Source organism: Cynara cardunculus (genome assembly GCF_001531365.2).
Source record: "Cynara cardunculus var. scolymus isolate 2C chromosome LG 13, CcrdV1, whole genome shotgun sequence".
Taxonomy (NCBI): Eukaryota; Viridiplantae; Streptophyta; class Magnoliopsida; order Asterales; family Asteraceae; genus Cynara; species Cynara cardunculus.
Genome location: NC_037540.1, coordinates 9,850,556 through 9,874,282, shown reverse-complemented (window position 1 = coordinate 9,874,282; position 23,727 = coordinate 9,850,556). Strand labels below are relative to the sequence as shown.

Below are 23,727 nucleotides of genomic sequence, written 5' to 3'. Positions count from 1 at the left end.
GGCATCGTACTTTAAAAAATCTACTCATTATAGTAATGGGTAGCTTGTTACCTTTTAAACCGGTTAACCTCTTATTTTTTTTTCTTGTGTGGCTTTAATGAGGTGATGTGGATGACACATCATTTTGATGATTTAATAAAAATAAAAATAAAAACTTATTTCAAATTATTATTAGTGATTTTCATTTTTCATTGCTATGATTTATAAAAAAAATTAATTTTTTGATTTTTTCTTATTAAGTTACATGCAAATTAAGTATTCTAAAATAAAATATTTCTTAAATAAATATGATATATTATTTTCGAGATATATTTTGTTTGTAAAAAAAGTAACATTTCTTATTTTATGTTATTAAAAAAAATACATATCTTTTAAAGTTCTCTATAAAATGTTAACGAAATAATTGTGTTTTACAATTTTTTTAATATTGTTATATTAATAAATAATTCAAAAAATTCTAATTAATTTAATATATTTATACGTCAAGTAAAAGTTTTTGAACAAATATAATATATTCTTTAAAAGATAATATTTTTTTTGGTAAAAAAAATAATTCTTATTTTCTTTTTTCAAAAAACACATATTTTTAAAAATATTAGCGAGATAAGTTGTCTTCTACTAGTTTTTATTAATATTGGTATATTAATAAACAATTTAGAATTTTTTAATATATTTATTAAATAACATGTAAAATATCTAAATATTAAAATTAAAAAATACATTGTTTAATAAGAACTAGTAGATGTTATAATAAAATAATTTTAAAAGAACAATGTTGTAATAAGAAAGTCACATCACTATAGTACATGTGGACAACCTACGTGAACAATGAAGTGAAATGAAAATCCGGTATAATGAGTAAAATTTAAATCAAAAGGTTACCCAATGCTATAATGGGTAAATTTTTCAAAATACAATGTCTTTATAAAAAAACAGTTTGAAAATACATTGTTGTAATAAAAAAAACTAAAAGTACAATGATATAATAAAGAAATTTATGAAAATAGATTGTTATTTTGTGCTATAATCACAAAAAAATATTAATGAAATACTTAATTACATAATTTTTTAAGTTAACAAATGTTATTTTTCATTTATATTATATATAACGATTATTCAGAATCATTAATAACGTGTCAAATTTCCTAAAATCCATATTTTGTTACATCAATCGGTAATTTTTAAAAATCTTTACATTTCCACGATTCCATGAGACATGAGAAATTTGTAATAATATTTTAATATGACGAAATATATCAATGGTTGTTTTAGTTATTCAATTATGTAAAATTAGAGTCGAATAATTTTTTAACATGTACTGTTTAGTCATTTTACATTTATCGGTTCTATTAATATTAATTAAAAACAAATGAATATATTTTCTTTTTGTGAAAATATAAAAATGACGTCATGTTTATGGGGGATAATTGTGGAATAGAGATGTATGCTTGTGGTGATGCTTGAAAGTGATGATGACGGACCTTCTCTCGTCCTTTTCCATTCGTTCATCATGTTTCTTCTTGGATTTAACTACTAAATAATATATACAAAAACAATAAGTATATACACGCAAGTTTTGGGAAAAATCTCAAAAAAAATGAAAACCTTAATCAACCGTTAGATTAATTAATCTAATGGATGTGATCAAAGAGACGTTCATAGCTTTTTTTACAATTAAAAAAATCTCTAACCTGTTATTCTTTAAATCGAAAAAAAAATCAAAATATAATCAAAATTCGAGCAAATTTTGTTTATTTTTGGTTTCTTTTTGAATAAAAAGCAACGGGGGTGAAAATTTTAATCAAAAAATAATGTTGTAACCGTCTGATCGTATCCACTAGACCATCTAATATGATGGGTTGATAGCTAGATGTTCTTTGGTTTTGTATTTATTTACTGTTTTTTTCCTAATATATATATATATATATATATATATATATAAAGAGAGAGAGAGAGAGAGAGAGAGAGAAAGAGGGGGGAGGGAATTAAGGGAGAACCCAAATTTAAAATTCCCCTGAATGATAATCTAAAACACACGGTTTGAATAATAATCTAAGACCGTCACTTACGTTCAGATCTATTTAAAAATACTTAAAGTGCCCCCATGAGATCACGAACACCCCTATATTAATACAAACCTCATACATATCCCATATATTTTGTATGTAGTTTGTCTTCCATATCGATCTTTTTTAGCCCTAAACACTCAACTTTAGTAGCTAAAAGGAAAAAAAAAAGATCTTGCAAGATTCAACACAAAATGTGCAAAACTTATGTGGTCAATTTATGAAAAACAATTCTTTGGTGTACCACTAAAAAGAATTTCACTACATGCCATTTGGGACAAGACTAAGAGACAAATAGTTTATGGACTTTGAACAAGTAGAGAATTGGCCCACAGAAAGGGACAATAGGCCCAATACAACTCACTTTTTTTGTATTATACAAGGGCCCATGGTTGACTTTTTAATTAACCGCTGAAAAACAAAAACCTAAAAGTGGTATCGTTATTCGTGGTGTATATGGATTGGGTTTGTTGGGATAAAGCTATTTGGATAACTTAATCTAATGTTTGCGGTTTGAAAAATCTCAATCTAATCCAATCTAGTGCAGCACAATCAATCTAAACCGTATGGGTTGGGTTGGGTTGGGTTGGTCGAGTTGAAACTTTGGTACATTAATTTACAATATGGTTAAATAGTTATGTTTAAACGAAGTAAAATCACAATAGCAGTATACAAATAAAGGTAACAATTACATAAGAGAAATTTTGAGATATTTTCACTATACTTTCTATTAAGTACTTAACAATTATATTAAATTCATGGTATAGAAAACCACAAGGGTGGTGCCTGATTGGTTTGAGCTTGGTTCCAAAGATCAAAAGTAACAGGAGATCCCAGGTTCAAATCCAAGGAGGAATAAAAATCCCCTTGTGACCACGGAAGTTCAAATGTGGTGACTTCGGGCTATCTGCAAAACAGGTGGTCGCTCTATGATTAGTCGGCTTGCATAGCGGGTTGGATATCCAAGTTAATAAAAAAAATCATGGTGTAGAAATGAATCAGATTGAGATGGGTTCAAGTGACTGTAACCCAAACCCAATCCAATACTTAGGGTTTGAAGATTTTACAACTCGTTTAGTATCAAGTGGCTACATTTTGAGTTGGGTTAGCCAGTTTAGTCAGGGTTTTTGTGCACCCTCGGTGTTATTTGAATTCAAAAATCAATGATTCAATCCTCATCAAATTAATTTATTTTTCCATCTTAAAAATGAAACAAATGTTATAACTTATTTTTGAATATAAATAAAAATAATAAACTAAATAAATTCAATTTTAATGTAATTAAAAAATCCGTAAATTACGATTTATTTAAAAATCGTTAAAAAAAAAACTTATCATATTTGTAAGTGGATTAGGTGGCACGTGATTTAAGGGTAATACCTTTCTTGACCGTATCACGTGGGACACGAGAAACCACGCAATTTATGTATTTTTAAATTTTACGGGACGAAAATTAAAATTTGTGAGATAACGAGAAACATAATTTCAAGTTTATCTCATTTAAGTAATTATTTAACAAGTTGTAGTTCACACAGACACAAATGTCTTAGAGTATCCGGAGGTCCCAAGTTCAAATTCAAGAAGAAATAAAAATCTTTTTTGTAGTTACGGATGTTCAAATGCGGTCACTCCGGACTATCTGCAAAGTAGGTACTCGCTCTGGGATTAGTCGACTCGCATAGCGAGTTGGATATTCATGTTAATCAAAAAAAATGTCTCAAAGTATCGAATCCAAGGTACAAATGTAGATTTTGACACTGTATCATGAGAGACGTGTGAAACTCAATCAGATAACTTTTTAAAAGAGTTATCAGAAAGAAAAGCATTTTTGTTTCAACGGAGGTCAAACAGACATGAATGCCCTAGAATCGTGAAACTCGTCAGATCACTTTTTTCAGAAATAGAATAAGCATTCCAACGTATATTAAAATAGAAAGATTAATTTGATGCAAGTAATACAAAATTTATCGACAAATCCGAATATCATCGCACAACGACATAAAATTTGTACCCGATAAACAAATCACACAAACACGATGTTGCGAAAGTTGTAGCATACAATTCATCAATATCAAAACACAAGACCATCGATAATCTCCATAAGGACATCGCAAATCCGCTTCAAACCGTCCTCTCGTGCCGCGATCTCCGGTGGATAAACCAATTTCGGGTACCTCTTGAACGTGTTACGACACGCATTCGGGTAATCCGCGGCCGCCATGACATGCATATACGCGTAATCATACAACTCCGACCTCAACTCTTGAACCGAGTCCTGCAATGCGGTGCCCGCAGCAGAATACTTATTGGCGCATTCCTTCAACGTGTTCTTCATTAAAGCGTCATTCGTGTTTTTAACGAGTAGATTAGACGACAAGAAGGAGTTGATGCTGGTGGCATTCGCCAACGCGAGTTTCGCCATGATAATTGCGAGGCCTTTAGTGTCGGCTTCACGGCTGGTTGCGTCGGACTGGAGAGACGATAAGCAGAGATCGTAAAATTTGGTGGATTTGCAGGTTTTTTGGATTAAATTGATGTCTCCATTGACGAAAAAGGTAGGGTTTAGAGTGCAAGAAATGGTGAGAATAAGGAGAAAAGAAGAAGAAAGCATTTTGAACAAGTATTTTTGGGAAGCAAAAGTGTGGTTGGAGTGCAGGTTTTATCGGAGTAGGTTTTGTTTTCTGGGGATTGAGGATATGTACAAGTTATATATATAAAGGTACAACTATGTATAACATTTAAGTATAATATTTTTAATCGATTAGTGTTAAATTTTTATATTATAATATATATATATATATAGGGTATATTTCTTTTACAACCTTGTGCATTTGTACAACCTTTGCAACCYAATTAATTGAGATATTYATAGAAATGATTGGARTTCATTTATTATGATTTGAATATTTATGAAATATGAATATAGTTTATTAATTATGATTAATACTTTATATTAGGAAACAATTAATTGATTAAAAATTGAATGGTTGAGATGAGGGTTGTATAGGGTGTAAGAATGGCAAAGGGTGTAGAATAATATCCCTCTATATATATATATATATATATATATATATATATATGAAAAATCAGTCAATGTATAAACCGTGTAAACCATTCTCATTAATTGATTTCACTGTTTAATTTAATGAAATTGTTTCATAAAATTGTTTAATCTGATAAACCTGTTTCATATAATATTTGTCTTGATGAAATTGTTTCATATATGGTTGTTTATATGTTTTAATGTAACTGTTTTGTGTATTTCTCTAAAGGTAATGTAATGAAGATGATAATATCCATAATTAACACCCTCCACGGTAAAAATAACTAATCAAACTCTCAAAGCTACGAAAAATGAAAAGAAAAAAAATATGATCGGTTAAATAAGATTTGCATGATTTGTACAAATAACGTGGTTTGCAAAAGTAAATTTCCCACATATACATACATACATATACATATATATATATATATATACATATATATTTGTTTTTTAACTATAATTGTTTTTAATATTTGTTTTGTCTCAAAATAAATGTCCACATTTTTATTTTAGATTGTCGTAAGATAAAGCGTTCACCTTTAAAAGTAATAATATTTTTCAATTCTACCTGTAATTATGATATAAGTAAATTTCTTTTATCTGTGATTAAGGTAAAATTATTCTTTTAATAACTGAAAAGTGTAACAACTACACGATTCTAAAATTGTGTACATTTTCATCGTAGACATTTATTTTGGGATGAATGAAATATACATTAAATAGTTTACATACTAAATTATGATTTTCGTCCATGTGAACTAGAAATTGCAATTTCTATCAAACCACAACGACGAAAACATAATTTACTCTAGTTTAAATAATTAGTTAAATTTATATTTTTATATCTTATTTAGAACATCTCCAATAGATTATCTATAATTTATTTAAATAAGGGAATTAAAATTTAAAATCTTTAAAAAAATTACATTAACTCGAATAAATTTTTTATTTTAAAGATTTTAACAGTGATTGTATTTTTAAAATATTTTTTCAATTCTATTATTCATCGCATATTAAAAAAACTTTACATAAAATAATAATAATAATTCAATTTCGTTGGTAAAAAAATAAAAATATTCATTTTTTTCTCCTCACATCAAGTTTTCAAAATTATTTAAACTTGAAGTTTTCTTTTATTTATTTCTATTTTAAAAAATAATATAAAAAATCGAGTATTTGGTTTCGTTAAGGTGCATATGTTATTATGTTGATACAAGAACTTACATCTATATACAAGCTCTGAAGAAAACGTTAAAAAAACTGAGAAACAAACTATCAACCATTGGATTAAATGATTCAAGAGATGTAACGGTTACCATTTTATTTTTAAACCAAAGAATCTCTACCCCTCCTTCCTTTTTTATTAAATTAAAAAAAAAACGAAATATAATAGAAATCGGAGCAAAACAAATTACATCAAAAAATCGATCATTTTTTTTCTCTTTAATTTGACATACATATTGATATACTTTTTAATCTGATTTTTCCAACATTATATATCAAGTTGATTTCATTCTCGTTCACCGTACCCAAAAACACCACGACTTACCTCCTTCACGATGGTCGTGAAAAATGTATAATAAAGAGGATTTTGAAAAGAAAAATACAAGAAGGCCATCGAACCTCACCTCCCCCTTTGATCTCTCTCTAAATCGAACCTCACCTTACTTCCCCCCCCCCCCCCCCTCTATATGTTATTTCCCCTCGATTCTTTCTGAATTAAATCAAACCTCACCTCGGTATGTTCTCTGTTGTCTCTTCTTCTAGAACGAGAAAACCCTGCCCTCATGCCATTCACAAATCTTAGCAAACTTCATGTCAGAAAACCAATCTCTATAATAATTAGGGTTTGCAACAACTCTCGGTTTAGATTCGGATATGGAACTAGATCATCAAAGCAAACTTGGTCAAAAGAACATCCTTACACCCTATACCATCGAGGAAGCATCAAAGAAAACTCCGGGGATCTGTATCTTGGTTTGATAACCATTAGGGTGTTTTGATTTATATCAAGGTTTTAAACAAATCTCGGTTTGAATTTATGCTCGACTATTATCATGATTTTGAGGGTTGGATTAGGATTTTGGTTTGATTTTGAGATTTGGATTTCAAGCTTATGGTGTGATTGGACCGGTGTGCATATATAAAACCGTAACCGTCTAAACTGCACCTCATCTGATCCACACTTTTGTAAACCACACTGATCATATTGTATTTGTAAACTGTATTTGTATTTGTATCTGTATTTTCACAACAAAACCAACATCATTTAGATATAGGGATTTGTGCCTAGGGGTAGGGGGTGGGAGATGACAAAGTGAGTTCACGGGTGTCACATTTTTTGGAAGTATAAGTTGTAAAGTAGGGAACCATGACCCATCCCTTCTTAATATCCTATGGACCCACATTTTTTTTTAATCCGTACATATTTCGATTAATCATAACGATTTTAGATAACAGTTAGAAAAATCGTAAGGACTTTGTAGGACTCAAACTGATAACTTTTACACTTTGGTAATTGCAAAATAAACGATGGTTGTAAAAGCAAATTTTAATAATTATGTTTTTTTAAGGTTAAAACAAACTGTATGATTGTTATTTTATTAAAACTGTATTATGATATAAATGTTATGTGTACTTGTTTAATCGATATCGATATCGATATGGTGTAGTCTATGTAATGTAATTGCATCGGGAGATCTCCAAATTTTCATTTGTAGCTTAATTGTGGGCATTGTGTACTTTCTTGTTAATAACATTCTCATGTAATGGTTGCTATTAATGTATTCCACTGTTAAAATCACATGCTGAGAGAGGATGGCAGTGGCTTTGTAAGGAGTGCTAAGTATATTGAACACGCTTGCATGCTAAGAACGTATAGCATCACGTTTGAAGTAATTAATTAGAATGTTTATTTCAGTCATACTTATCCGATGCTGAAGTGGTGTAAATTAGGGGTGCTCAAAAACCCGATCAACCCAACTCAACTCGACTCGAAATAGCATCACCTTATTTTTGGAATAAAAAAGATAATTATTTTATTTTTGGATTATCTTAAAACATTTTTTTTCTAAATAAATGTTGGTATGATGTCATGTTTCATAAACAATGTTTGCTTATCGGTTTTGTTATATAAAATATCTACTATTTTTTTTTAATAAAATGAGATTAAAATTATGAATATTAAATAATAATACTTATTCGGTAAGAAGCTTAACAGAAATATTAAGTTTCTTTTATATTAAAAATTTATTGGTTGAATGGATCCATTCAGTTTTATGAGATTCTGAACTATAATTTAAGAATCGATTAATCTAATTTAGATGTTAAAAATTAGTTCCAATCAATTCAAATTACAATTGAATGTTCAATTTTGGATGGTCGGATTTTAAATAAATCAGATAACTTCCTGTACACCCCTAATCAAATGAAAAAACTCAGTATTGTATCCTTACCAAAATTGATACGATAACTTTTATCTTTTAGGATGTCCAAAAATAAATTCAACTGTATTACACAAGTTCAAACACGACAAACGTAAGAAGGGTATGTGAGTTTATTTGTTTTATTTACTGTATATAAATATTATATACTTCACAAAGAAAAAAGAAAAAAAAACTTCTTCTTCAAATACACACAATTGTGATATGTTTTATAACGAAATTGATCTAGTGTATCTCATTAGTATATTGATCTAGTAGTTCTTTTCAGTTAGAATTGATCTAAGGGTGAAAATTTCTTCTTATTGTTTTTATCATAAATTTTATTCTCACTGAAACCCCAACTATATTATAGTATTCTTATCATATTAGTTATATTATCTTTTTTTTATTTAAATAAAATTACTTATCATAAATCATTAATAATAATTGAGATGGTTGACATTCAGTTTATCAAATTAAATTCTTATTATTGTCATCTAGAAAAACGATTTTTGTCGATTAGTTTGACTAAAGTTACACAAAACTCATATGGTTTTTTATTAATCTGATATCCAACTCGTTATGCGAGTCGATTAATTTCAGGGCAAATGAATCGTTTCACGGATAGCTCGGAATCACCGCATTTGAACCTCCGTGACCACAAAGGGATTTTTATTTCTCCTTGGATTCAAACCTGAGACCTCTAGACACTTTTGATATTTGAAAACCAAACTCAAACCAATAGGGCACCATCCTTGTGGGTTCTTTGAGTATGTAAGCAAAAAGTCTTAAGAACCTAAAAAATGAACTTTGATATACCTCAGAACAATACATTTTTGTAATCGTGAGATATCGACTATTTTTTCTTTTTCGTTCATTACAAATTTTATTGAGTCTGACTTATAGTGATCATTTATCAAATAATAACTGAGATTTTCATCTTGTACAACTCAAGCAAAAACAAGGCCCGGGAACGGATTCGTTGCCGTATGCCTAACTGGCGATTGCTAGTTCAGTATCTTCCCACGAATTAGTAAATTAGACAAGAGTCAAATTCGGGAAAAAACCAGATTGAGATAATATAGTATAAGTCTTGCATTCCAATTATTCTTATTTGGTTCATAGTTATTTTGATATGTGTATATAAAAAAACGATCAACTTGATTGTATTTTTTACTAAAATACAAACGGTACTAATGTTGTCGATCTTCATTTTTTCTAACTAAAAACTACCGCATTTCATAATCTCCAACTTATTTTTAATATAAATTACAAAATTTGTAGTTTAATTAAAATAAACTAAATCAGCGCAATTCAATACAAATATACAACCAGTGGCGGACGTATGATCGTGTACTCTCTCAATCGATTTTCACAACTAAATTTTTTTGGTACTAAGGGGCTGTTTGTTTGGCTCTTAATGGTGACATTAAGAGCCAACCTCTTAATCGGTAAGAGGTAAGAGTTGTTTGGCAAAAAAATGTTTCTTAATGATTACATTACCCTCTTAACCATTTTGCATCATGATTTTGCTGTATATGGTAAGCTTGTTCATAACTTGGTGATACATCATGGGTATATGCATAGGTTTGTTTGTTGTGAAATCATGATGATACATCCTAACATGGTAAGGTTGTTGATAAATGGGTATTTGCATCATGATTTTGCTGTATATGCATAACTTGGTTGTGAAATCGTGATGATACATCCTAACATGGTAAAATGGTAATATGTAGTTATATTTGTAAAATAATTGTTTTATTCAGATATCTGTCAAACAGCTCTATTTCATTCAATACTAAATCATTCAGAGAGTTAAAATGGTAATTTATTGTCATTCAGATAACAGTTACCAAACAACATTATTTCATTCAGCACTTAACCATTATGACCCTCTTAATCATTCTAACCTCTTAACTATTCTGCACTAAATCATTCAACAACTGTCAAACAGCCCTAAAAGTGTACTTGCTAAATATTAAAAATTAGTTTTTTAAAAAAAAAAAACTTAAATTTTTTTTTTTAAATCAACTAATTTTTTTTAAAATTCGTCAAAACAGTGAAAATTAACTAAAAAAGTATCGAACGATTTTGATTCGCCACGTAATACAACCATGTTTTCTCCGTACAATCATGACCGCACATTTTGGCCATAAAAGGCGTGTTCCTTTTTATTGTTTCTTATTCAAATCCGAAGTAAGGACGGCAATTATCCCAAAAAATCACAAATAAAATGATTAAAAAAAGCATTTAATATAACACATAATGTATATAAAATTAATAGTTATATATTTTTTATAAGAAAAAAAATGTAGGGAAAAGTATGCAAAATCCAAAATGCGTTTTCACATCTGGAAAAAGTTAAGTTTCTATTATTTTTCTAACAAATAAATTTCTAATTTTTTTAAACCAATTAAATTTATCTTTGTAAGCTATAAAACCGATTGATATAATAAATTTCTAAAAAAAATCTGAAAACATCTAATAAACTTTTATATTTAAATAATCAAGTATATGTGAATTTTTACTCTTTTAAAAGATGCGTGAGTTTATTTGTTGTATTTTGTATATAAATATTATAAACTTTAAAATAAAAATAAAATCCAATATAGGCAATTAGTTACCAATAACCTTTTTGGTCATTGTATAAAGAAATTTTCTTAGGACAGAAAGAGATGTTCACATTGATTTCATATTTAATGCTTAAAAATCAAATGAATTTGTCGTTAACCTTAATTTGGATTAGGCAAACATCAAAGACGACACCAAATTCCACCCCCACAATCTGTCCCATTTCTATGTATTTACGTAAACCAAATTTTATAATTATAAAACAAGACCCTTTTATTTATAAACTAAGGTCCCATTGACTAAATACTTGATACTTTTTATCAGCTAAATACGTCATTAGACATCATGATGTTTAACCATATCCTTTATAACTCATTTACCAGGTAAACGTTCGATAACCGACCGACCCCTAAAAGTGAACGTTTACCACCACTAATTGGTTAAGCACTAGCCGAATAAGTGAGGTTATTGATTTTTACCGAGACAACATCTCGATCAGCGACATTAGGTCAATGTGAGTAAGTAAATATTGATTCTTACCAGATTAACACCACTTACCCAATAAGAAACGATAAACCGACCCTACATGTTTCAGTGGGTGTGGGTAAACAATATTATACCTACCAGATCAACACCATTTACCCGATAAGAAACGGTAAACGTTTAGTAAACCGACACATAATTAAAATATTGATATGCCCTACATATTCTATGTTTTGGACGCTTGCTGTAGAGATTTCTATATAAAACGAGATGTAGACCAACCCACTACCTGCTACCTCTGACTTTGTCATGGCCGGCCGGCAGCCGTGAAACGCCACCCAGGATCTTTCATTCGATACGAGGGAATTATATATTGCTACAATCACACTGCACATCGCTCGATATTTCCAGTCGAAAATACAGGTGCATGGACCCGATCAAGGATGAACCCGTAACCCAACCCAAGTCGTCGAGCCGAAGGAAGGGAGGTTACGATCCCCAAACCGGGATCTACCACTCCCTCATTCGGCTCAGAGGAAAATACAAGATCCCTACTAGGGCTCATCTTGATATAGCCACGTTTGTGTTATCTCAGTTCCCCAGGCTGGACCAAGCCGAGTCAAGGGTCGCGCTTATAGACTCGGCTACAAACCACCGAGTCACTTACGGTCAACTCCAACGGTCGATCCACTCGTTAGCAGCTGGTTTGTACCACGGACTCGGGGTCCGTAAGGGAGATGTAGTGTTTGTTTTGTCACCAAATTCTATCATCTACCCAACCATATGCCTAGCCATACTTTTGGTCGGTGGGGTCGTAACCATGTCTAATCCGGTCAACACTGAATCAGAGATAACGGAACAAGTACTTGATTCGGGTGCAAAACTAGCGATTGCTGATCCAGAAGAGATGCACAAACTACTTTCGACTAAGGTTCCGACCCTCGTCACTACTAGTAACTCGAGTGGCAACGAACTCTCGGTGGAAGAGTTGATCAATTGCTGTGAATCAATGGAGTTGCCGGAGGACCGACCAACTCAATCGGACACAGCGGCGATCCTATACTCATCCGGGACTACAGGGACGAGCAAAGGCGTGATACTAACACACTCGAATCTCGTATCTATGATGATGCTACTCAAATGGGCGGTTGAAATAACGGCATCCAAAGACGACATTTTTCTATGTTTCATACCCATGTTTCACATCTACGGCCTAGCGTTTTTTGGGCTTGGATTGCTATGTTCTGGGACGACAACAGTGCTAATGCAACGGTTCGACTTTCAAGCCATGTTAGAAGCAATACAAACTCATAAGGTCAATAACATTCCGGCAGTTCCTCCGGTTATACTTGGTCTGGTTAAGTACGACGGAGGTGGATATGACTTGTCATCTTTGCGAAGTGTGGGCTCAGGTGCTGCACCCTTGAGCAAGCACCTGGCTAGTAGGTTCAGAGCGAAATTCCCGTGGATCGACCTAAAGCCAGGGTATGGGCTAACCGAGGGGTGTGGGGCAGTAGCGTTCTTCGTTTCGAGTGAAGAAGCCAAAGCTCGATCAGCTGCTTCAGGAGCTTTACTACCTACTTTTTCTGCCAAGGTGGTTGATTTCGAGACAGGGATTGCTCTACCTCCTTATAGTGAAGGCGAGTTATGGCTGAAGGGGCCAGCTGTGATGAAGGGTTATTTAGGAAACGAGGCTGCAACATCCGCAACCATCGTTGCAGATGGATGGTTGAGAACTGGTGATCTTTGTTACTTCGATGAAGATGGATACCTTTTTGTCGTTGATCGAATAAAGGAGCTCATAAAACATAAGGGGTATCAGGTATAGCAACTCAAACAGCTTGTTCATGTTATCTAAATAGATGGGGACCGCATCAAAATCGGGTTTATAGGATGCCAAAAATGTATAAATGTCCTAAACAGACTACTTTTATAGTACTTAAATTTTTAGCATCAACTACAATACGTTTATAGGATGCTTTCGAGGGTCTTTTTATAAGACAACCTTTTCAAAATATGTCACAAAAATTTATAGGAAGTTCAAAAGTGTCCTAAAAGATTGTTAAGATGCCTATTAACTTAAGGTAACACTTTTACATATGATGCACAATTTTTTGGTCTTATAAATGTAAGTACCATAATAAAACAGTCTATTATAACATTTAAACATTTTTGGCGTCCTATTAACCCGATTTTGTTATTGGGGTGGGTGTTTTTTTGGGTGGAGGGGAAGGCACGCCTGCACCCGTTTGACTTGTGGGTGTAGCCAATTGGTCCCTTCTAGGTTTAGTGTTGAATCTATATGAGATGAAATAACATGACTGTAAATGCAGGTAGCTCCAGCAGAACTGGAAGCCATACTACTAAATCATCCCCATATACTAGATGCAGCAGTTATACCGTGAGTTGAATTTCAGAGAATTCATGTTTGTGTGTAATAATGAACATGTTTTGGTGAAACAATAAATTTCATAATCTTGTAGACTTGAAGATGAAGAGGCAGGAGAGGTACCTATGGCGTATATAGTTCGGGAAACTGGTTCTCAACTCAGCGAATACCAAATCATTCAATTTGTCGCTGGCCAGGTTTGCATATATACCCCTCGGTTTCTTCTTCCTCCAAGAGTCGAAATGTCTCCCAACTGTATTCCTGGTATTTTCAGGTGGCTCCATACAAGAAGATCAAGAGAGTAGCCTTCATAAATGCGATACCGAAATCTGCTGCTGGCAAGATTCTGCGTAAAGATTTAGTGGCACAAAGCAAACAGAACGTTCAATCCAAACTTTAGATAAAAGCTTCAGAAAGTGCATATTAATGAGGCCCGAGAAAAGAAGGTGAGTTAAAGGAAATGAAGCAAATGTTTGCATACTTGCATATCAACTTCCATTGCAGTTCTATCGTTCATACTGAAGATGAAATCCGTATAAAAGATAACGTTTCGGAATAGAAGAGATCATACCAAAATGTTGGATGGATACTCTTGATGATTGCATGCAATTCCAGGTGCACGATAACTGCATATGCCCTTATAAATTCAATGATAAAGACAAGACAAACATAAACCATTTGGTCATCCTCTTTCTAATAAAATCCAAACGAACGATGAATAAGTACAAGGTTGTATCCAAAACAAATCAAATGAGAGCTCAAGCTTCACAGAAACGAAGTAATTACCATTGCATGATTAAAAAAAGAAAAAAAATATTTCTTATAATTTGTAACCATTAAAGAAAACAGCAATGGGAAAAAAGAGCAGATTGTTTCTCTTTTCAAGAAGTTCGAGCATCAGCAAGTGTTTCGTAAGACTTTCTTCATGGAAGTTGACCATTTGACCCCAGTTACAGAACTTTGATATCCACTGCCAAAATCCAGCTGACAGAAAAGTTTTGTGTCTTGGGTTATGATTATAAGGTAAATAAACTTCAAAGTTTAGGAAGTCTCCTGTATCCCAGTCTAGGGAGCCATCCACCTCCAAACTCCACCTGAACTTTGTCTCTGGACAGTAGTATGATGCTCGAATGCAGAATTCTGTGAGCGGAGTGCTTGAACCTTCTGCTCAATGTCTTGCATCGACAATAGCATCTTCTGTAGCTCCGAAATCTGAGTCTGAAGTCACCATAACCAATAGTACGTAAAGATACATCCATACATCCACCATCATACAGAATTATAAGCCAGCTCAAACTTTAAGAGAAAAATTAAGAACCATCAAAATTTCAACTTTTAGGAGACATGCTAGAGATTATAATGATATTAGGTAAATCTTTAAAGGAAAAAAGAATAAAGAAATTGAGAGAAACAGGACCTCCAGATTAGCACATCTAGATTTCTCAGCAGCTAGTTGACCTTGAACGGAATGCAATTCCTGCAGCAAGTTGATAAAGAAGATGAGTTTCTAAGCAACAATCTGTATACCCATAATAGAAATCTATCAACTGGATGTACCTTTGATAAGTCAGCATGAGTTTCGTTGATTTCATCAAGCTTTGCATTCAGAGTAGACTTTTCTGCTTTGACCCAGGCAATGGATGATTCCAACACCTTTTTCTCTTCTTTGATAACACCAATTTCAACTGAAAGATCCACCTTGGTTTTTGAATTCTCGATGGATGTCAAGTCTAGGCTTTCAGATTTGGCTAGGGCATATGCAGCAGTAACAGAAGCTGCTGCAGCTGCAGCTGCTGATGACTTGACGATCTTTGGATGTTTAGAGTCCTTTGGTTTAGGCTTCATTGCAAATACCTAATAAATCCATTGAAAGCACGGAGAGCATATAAGAGAACAATTTTAGTTAAAAACTGATAAGGATACCAGACAACAAAATAAATTAGGATAACAATTCGTTAAGAAAACACAGATTAGGAGTACGATTTAAGCAAGCACTTACGTGAGTGCTGAAGCAGATCCCAACTGTTAGAAGATAGAGTTCTATTAAGTTTAGGAGTTACAGTTACATTGGGCTTGGAATAACATTGGTTATTGTGAATTTGGGATTAATTTTGGTTTGGCTCTAAGACTTTATACCTGTACATATCTGATTTCTTTTCAGTAGAGTAATGCTGGTGGAACCCACATGGTATCATAGCAATAGAAGTTTGGTACAAACACAATAACTCTCTTTAGTCGTGGTGGCATGTTAGGAGAAATTACTGTTTCCCCTAGTGAGTCAAAACACCCATTCCAAACAAGTGTGACGACAAACAACCAACAATGGAAATGGAATAAATGGATCATAAATGATACGTGTGTCACAATAAACAAATACAAAAGCAAGCTATGTGGTTCCAAGACCTTACGATTGTGTATACAAACCCGAGATTATGTATATTACTTAACAGTTAGCAGTTACTACGAAATGCTTACCCGTACGATTGCAACGATCCAAATGGTAGCAAATATCCTACTACTTCGAACATGGAGAGAGGAGGACAAATGTATGTGAGTAGTATATATTTGTTCTAATGCCACATGACCCTAATTTCCCAGTTTATCCTGCCTGGTCCCTAAATGCAACTTGTAGGCGACTTGGCAAGTCACTTGCAAGTTGTCCAGTCTTTCAGATCTCAGGTGAAAACCCTTGCACAACACAACGTCAATTACGTACAAGTTGCATAGACCAGAGTATGTGACTACCCAAGTCGCAAGCAACTCGCCTGCATGTCGCAACGAATGTGACTAGTGTTTGACACCCAATCTACACGATAAAGCGACTTTACAAGCTGCCTGAAGCGTGTCAAGTGAGTATCACAAAATTCAACATGAAATCTATGCATCCGTGGACAAAAATTTCCATCCATCATTTAGTTTTATTCCGTTGAAGTACCACTCTTCCACCTTCAAGAAACAAATCCGACCCCTAACGACCTCTACTGTTGCCTTCTACAGTTGTACTCATATTGCAACCTAATGATTTCCACCATCTACTCATTTTGCAGCCTAATGATCAGTAGCGGATCCAGAAACTTTGGAAACCTGGGACATACCGCACATATTTAACTTGGTGTGGGAGCAAGAAAGTGAGAGAGTAAAACACCCTTCTTGATTTTATTTTTTTGCCATCTACTCATTTTCAAACCAGACAACCATGGGTTTCGTGAACTTTATCAAACTCACTAGAGGCACCAGCACCTCATTTGTTGCCTCTGCTTCTGCAGTGTTCATTTACTTAGAACTGGCATGCCCAACATAAGACATCTAAACTATACATAATAAGCAAATTAAAGTTAACCTTATGTGCACAAACATCTATGGGACCTGTTGCATCTTTGACAAGACATCCATACCATGTTGCATTACCGGCTTACTACTCCGGTTGAATTTCATTAATGCTTCCCACAATGGCTTGGGGGTATATGAAACAGACTTCATGGAGATGAGCCATCCAAACAGAATTAGTCCAGAACATTCAGAGAAGGAAGACCCTTCTAGAGTACATCTCATCAGGGCACAAAATGACAATTAGTCCATGTTAAGTTTCAATAATGATACATGATCACTTTTCAATCTTTTGTACCCTTAAAGCACAAATATAGTGTTTACCAACATGATGCATATTGAGTTTGGGATAAAACGAATTGTTTTAGACAACTACAATAATGTTCAAAATACCTCATTGTTGTAGTTCCCATTGTAGCCACCAAAAGCAACCAAAAATTGTTCGCCATCTACTACTGCTGATGATATGGTGATCCCCTGTTTCAAATTTTGAAAGAAGAGAAGACAAGAAAGAAAGAAAAAAAAGCAAAAGATGAGGATAAAATTACAAATGCTTCCTTAGGTGAACTAATGATAGAAAGGTCCAATGTAGATAATGAACCAAAGTATTTGTTTGTATGAATATGGCATATTTGCATGTCTTGAATCAAAATTGGAGAGGAGATAAAATTGCAAACAAACAAAAGGATTTTGTAAAGTAGATCTGAACAGCCACGAAGTACAAACTGAAAAAGCATCTCAGAAGTAATCAACAACTCCAAACTCCAACAAGAAGTTAGTTTGATCATTTCAAAATTTGAAGTATAGTTTCTGTAAAAGAATAACAACAGGTACCAGTGCTGTTGTTAGAAAGCTGCAAATGCTCTAACCCTAGTACCCTACAATTAGATGTAGCACAGAACAAATAATAACCTTTAGTCTTCCCAAAGATGAAATTGGCACTTGATCTTTTACCAATTCATGTCTGAAATAGCAATACTTGACGTTTTATAAAATCTTAAACAGCGCAACTCATAAATTCAAAGGTAGTTGAAGCAAACACATGAAGTGACGGGGAAAAAGAAAATGGGCTGCAAATTAAGATTAGTTGTTATCAAATTCAAGCGAAGGCAAAGCGTAGTGACCTCACTGGCGAGTGGATCTCTCCGTTCTACACTCGTTAAGACTGACAAGATAAGTTTGGACATATCCAGCACCAATGTCTCTAAAGCGCCTGCAACAAAAGGTGATATCATGGTTACATATAGAAGCCAATATACGAATTTATGTCCATAATGGATCATCTTATTTATTTCATTTAAAACGTACCACTTTTATTATCTCCACCACCAACTATAAACCATTTTTCATCAATAGAGACGCCGGCATGGCCTGCCCTAGGAGACACCAAATTACCTTGAACCTGTGGGTGGGACCATTCTAACTGCAATACAAGAGATATTTTGTCATCCTAAAAGATAGAGTCAAAACTATAAATGACACTAGAAATATGCTCAATGGTTAGCAATATGAACAAAAAAGTAAAGATAGAATGTTGGTTCACTCTGGTACATGCACTGCTTAAGACTGATAACACAACCCTCTGAATGGATAGTAACCAGTTATTGAAGAAAAACCCTTTGAATGGTCCTGGCATTATTTGCCGGTGTACACTGGCCAGGCACCTAAGATAGTCTTTATAGAATGTTGCATTAAAACTTCCTTCACATTATCTCAGATGATTTAAGATACCCATCGATTGAAAACATAGGTTGGAGTTAAGAGTTCCAAAAATCCCTGCCTTTCAACTGCTATTTTTTCTCTCAATTGGAAATGGGATTATATTTATGGCATTAGCATGTGCATCTTAAAGCAAAAAAGAGCAGGCATTAAGATCATGGACATAGAAAAGTGTGACCCTTGGAATATTAAACCTACAGTCAACTTAACAATTCCTAGGATACTTATACCCTGACATCATATTGACAACTTACATATTCCTATACCTCCTTTAGCCCGTATCATGTTTATGATAGAAATCATGAAGACTAGTGAACATGAATATATGTATTAAGTTTTGTAATGTCCTTTGATTGCTTATAGTGAGGTAAAGTAAACAGAAGCATTCACTAGCCTTCGCAAACCAATGTTACTTTTTACTGTAGAAAAGGAAATGTGTTCCTCTTCAATTTCGTTTTTCAATCCCATTGTCAAAGAAGAGTAGAAATACATCCCCTCATCTCCGCCACACACATATAGTAGCTGTTCAGGCTCCACCATGAGAGAAGATCTCTTTAGTTGCACTACTACCTTATCCAACTTCAAAAGTTTTGCAGCCTGGTAGAACATTAGAAGTGCTGATAGTTGTATAGATGGTCGATGCTGTGAACAGTGTTGTAGTGTGGTACTGTGGTAGAAGGTGTTAGTTATTAGTGGTGACTGCATTAATGGTAACACTGGAGGGGTAGTATAATATAAATTGGGTTCAAGGACAAATTTGTTGTAGGATTCTAGGATGACAACACCAATAATAGAGATTGATGATGAATAGGAAGCATGTATCATAAAGGGCGCAGCACGGGCATTCTTCACGGAACGCCATAATATAAAAAAGCGTGTGTGTATGCCCCTTAAAAGATAGGAGTTACCTTCTTGTGGTAATCAGTGAAATGTTAATTATTACTAACAGATAGTCTGTAGACCTGAAACAGATAATGGTATAAAGAGGAAAAATTCTAACAAAACACTGTTAATGTATCTAATAGTAACAGGTATATTAAAACATAAAAACACAACTTAAAATAACATCATATAGAAGATGAGTAATTACGGTCTCCAAATCCAGCACGTGCAGATCATTGAAGAAAGTTGAATGAGAACAGCCACCAAATATTTGAAGGTAGCGATCTACATGCACTGCAGCTGTATGATCAAATCTGGGAGCTGGAGGACTCTGCCTATCAAAGCACAACAAATTGATGCAAAAACGTTTTAAAACATGCACTTAAGCACATAACTACACATACAAACATACAAACATACCGTTGTAATCCAAAGAACAATGCTAGTTAACTTCAAGTCTCAAATCTATCTTACCATAGTCAACTAGGCATAAAACTCAACATCCCAATATTCATAAGCTTAAACACACAAAATGTTCTCAATGTGACAAATCGAAAATTGCGGAAGATCATGCAGACCTTCATTCATTCAAACATGGTGAAACATATAGCAATAATCTTGAAGCAATATCAGATAGAGATAGAAGACAACACTGAGGTTTACGTGGAAACCCAAAACAGGAAAAAACCCATGGGTGAAGAAGACCACCGAGAGAAGTCCACTAGTAAATGTGAAGTTACAGTGCTTGAAAGAGAGAATGAAGAAAATACAGGGTTTTAGCTTTGGTTTTCAATGGAGGTTTGGAGTATTTGTATGTATTATATGAAAGAGATAACAGCCAAAATGGCCTAGAAAAGGCAATAAGAAACCATTTGGTGGTGCAGCGACTTACCATGCGACTTGGGGTCGCATGGCTGGCTTGCCCGGTCTTCTGATCCTTGACGAGGCCGCATCTGAGCTTGCGCAGATATTGACCAAAGTTTCTACCCATGACATTTTGATGACATCACAGTGCAACATTCAGTGATATGACTGTGCAATGCAGGGGAGAAGATTTTGAGGCACAATCAACACATACATACCAATCAAGAAATAAATATCATTATAGCATCGCTACACTGGTTTTGGCCATTCAACAGTGGAAAAGACCTACCCATGAATATAATAAGAGGGTGCATAACATAAATGTTTGTCCAAAATGTACTTACGTTGTTTCAGCAACATTCCAAATCATTGTCTCCAGATCAAGGACATTTACATCATTCAGAAGTCGTCTTTGTCTGTCCTCTCCCCCAAACATTATAAGTTTTGAACCAACCAATGACACAGATTGCCCACCACGAGCTACCTAAAAGATGCATCACAAGGAAACCAATGATCATGCTGACCAATTTAAGTTAGTAAACTTACGTAAGTTGATATTAATCATATTATACACCCTCAGCCCCAATTTATATACCCACCCTACCATTTTGGGTTGCCCAGAACCCACCAAAATATCCAATGTGATTGCTTCCTTATCCTTTGTGAACATTTTTTTCACATGTTTTTCCATATCTTATTATTTTTACCATTTTATAAATTTTCATGAAATGTCCTACTTAACAGCATAGAAAATCCAACTCCTACCCACCTATCCTTCCTCCTCTCCCCCCCTGAAGTTTGAATCACCTCGCAATATACTCTCTCTCTCCCTCTTATTGTAGTGTTTAGTTGAATTCCAATGGAGGAAAGGTGGGATCTTAAATAAGGGTACACTTAAAGTTGGCACCCAAAAAAAGTATATGGTTTTGATAAGATATGAGAGGAGTGCCAAATAGTCATACACACACAAGAGAAAGGTTCAAGAGTTACCGGAATTTTTCCTGTGGCTTCCATTACCCCACTCACGCGTGACTCGAGATCAATAAACCGCACTACACGTTAATTAATAAATCATAAGGTTCTACAGAAACAGAATGAATCATGTCCAGAACCAAAATAACTCTTTTGCGAGAACACACCTGTAATGTTATCAGACGTATCCTTTGAGTGACCACCAAGGAGAAGGAGCCTGTTTCCCCACTTAAGCTACATTAAGGGTTGTAAGATAAAGCATGGTTAGATGACAGCTGAAACTAGTTGCTACTATGTACATAAATAAGGTTATAGATGATTTCCTAAGAAAAGCTCACCATGCTATGACCAGAGATAGCAGGGAAAACTTCCAATAATCTACCATCTCTGATATTATCAGCCTCTGACTGTGTACTTAATTTAATTGTGGACCAACTTAAATTTCTCAGGTCAAGTGCCTGCAACAAGCACCCATTGTTAAACCGACATTGGAACCATGATTATATTTGATAAGAAGAAATACATTGGCAATTTGGCATAATGATACCTGAACATCAGATAAGTATCGCCCATTACGACTTCCACCAACAATGTAAAGCTTTTCATCAATGACGACTGCAGCATGCTACAATACAAGAAAAAGTTGACATACAAAACCTTGAACACAAAAGTAATCCAATAAGAAAAAACAGAAAGATATATATTTAATACAATTGACTGATATAATATCTTACGTAACAAGTGCAGTTCAACCTGTAGTTTTCAACCACCCAAAAGAGAAGATATGTACGAACCTTATAACGGGCTAATGGTCGTGGCCCAGCTACCGGGAGGGCAACCCATTGGTCATAGTCCAAATCTGAATGCCAATTGCAATTGTCCGATCCCATACTAGCTCTTCCAGAGATTAACGAGCTTTGTCGGTTAGGTAAGGCGAGGTCTAAAATGTTTGAAGCAACTAATAAACGCAATGCAAGAACATTTCAAGTCATAAATTGCAAATATGCCCAATATATATTCATGTAACAGTGTATATTTGTATGATAGAGCAAATGTCACTTGGGTAAACTTTTTCCAAGTTACTTTTCCATCCCAGTAACTAGCTAGCTTCAAGATCCCCGTTTTAAGTAGACAGAATCATGACAATTAGAGTTTAATTCACCATAAAAGTTTTATGATACTTTAGGTTGTTATAGATGCATTTTGCCTTTCGAGATCAAACAAGGTATATTTGAACCCGATACGTCAAAAAGAACTTGCTTATTTTGTATAGTAAAACCTTATTGTGGGCGATGGCGACACTACTCATAAATTCAACATAGTTCTATTATTTTCCCCTAAATCTACTCAAGCCATTTTACAACTTTGGTTATATTTCTTACAGTTACCCTTTTCAAACCACATTTGAGTTCAAATTGTATGTCCGAACTCAAGCCATTACTCTCTCATCAACCAAACCAAAAGATCCATAGTTTTACCCAATTAAACACCTTCACTACGTAACTAAATAACAACTAATCAGTTTATCGCCATCCATGATTGCAGCATTAATGTAATTAGCAATTAAAACTTCAAACATCAAAGGATTGTGATCGAGGCAGCATATACCTAAATCGTTGTAGAGTTTCTTCAAGGCTTCCTTTTGAAATCGAATTGCTTACCGGTTAACGGACAAGTGAAGTCGACGGTGGAGAGTCCGATCCCGATGCAGCCTAATCAAACTGTACGTTTCGCCGACAAGAAAAAGGCCAGTCGCACTTGATCTGGTGAAAAACTTGATGTAATCGGAGTTTTGAGCTGTCTAAAGATTCAGCTGATGTGATAAGTCAAAACGTTACCAAGGTGCTCTGGGACACGTATATGTTACGATTCTAAAAATCAATTTTTTATTTAAATTATATTTCAAAAACAAATCACCAAACATACAAAAGAAAACACTCCAACCATTTCAAAGGCTATATATATATATAGGGTTTTTTTTAGTTGCAG

At 33.8% G+C, this 23,727-nt stretch overlaps 3 protein-coding genes across 7 annotated transcripts; 1 reads left to right on the top strand and 2 right to left on the bottom strand.

Moving 5' to 3' along the window:
* Positions 1-3,974: 3,974 nt before the first annotated feature.
* Positions 3,975-4,719, bottom strand: LOC112524151 (cell wall / vacuolar inhibitor of fructosidase 2-like). Its single transcript, XM_025133833.1, has one exon. It carries the CDS (start codon positions 4,675-4,677, stop codon positions 4,138-4,140), a length of 540 nt encoding a protein of 179 aa, XP_024989601.1. The 5' UTR covers positions 4,678-4,719; the 3' UTR covers positions 3,975-4,137.
* A 7,165-nt stretch (positions 4,720-11,884) lies between these two features.
* Positions 11,885-14,659, top strand: LOC112524149 (4-coumarate--CoA ligase-like 5). The gene is made up of 4 exons (XM_025133827.1): positions 11,885-13,407; positions 13,919-13,986; positions 14,069-14,171; positions 14,249-14,659. The coding sequence occupies exons 1-4, from the start codon at positions 12,013-12,015 to the stop codon at positions 14,372-14,374; spliced, it is 1,692 nt and encodes a 563-aa protein (XP_024989595.1). The 5' UTR covers positions 11,885-12,012; the 3' UTR covers positions 14,375-14,659.
* On the bottom strand, positions 14,643-23,525 carry LOC112524150 (acyl-CoA-binding domain-containing protein 6-like). 5 transcript variants are annotated; one of them, XM_025133831.1, is made up of 14 exons: positions 23,347-23,525; positions 22,533-22,635; positions 22,286-22,363; positions 22,077-22,196; positions 21,906-21,972; positions 21,757-21,818; positions 21,111-21,250; positions 20,111-20,237; positions 18,610-18,724; positions 18,426-18,514; positions 17,695-17,778; positions 15,532-15,828; positions 15,392-15,451; positions 14,643-15,192 (listed from the first exon to the last, which is right to left on the bottom strand). In XM_025133831.1, the coding sequence occupies exons 2-14, from the start codon at positions 22,626-22,628 to the stop codon at positions 15,040-15,042; spliced, it is 1,488 nt and encodes a 495-aa protein (XP_024989599.1). In that variant the 5' UTR covers positions 22,629-22,635; positions 23,347-23,525; the 3' UTR covers positions 14,643-15,039. The 5 variants fall into 5 exon arrangements, with proteins under 5 accessions (XP_024989599.1, XP_024989597.1, XP_024989596.1 ...); XM_025133829.1 differs by having other exon boundaries at positions 22,533-22,696; positions 23,347-23,508; XM_025133828.1 differs by having other exon boundaries at positions 22,533-22,678; positions 23,347-23,508.
* Positions 23,526-23,727: the final 202 nt, after the last annotated feature.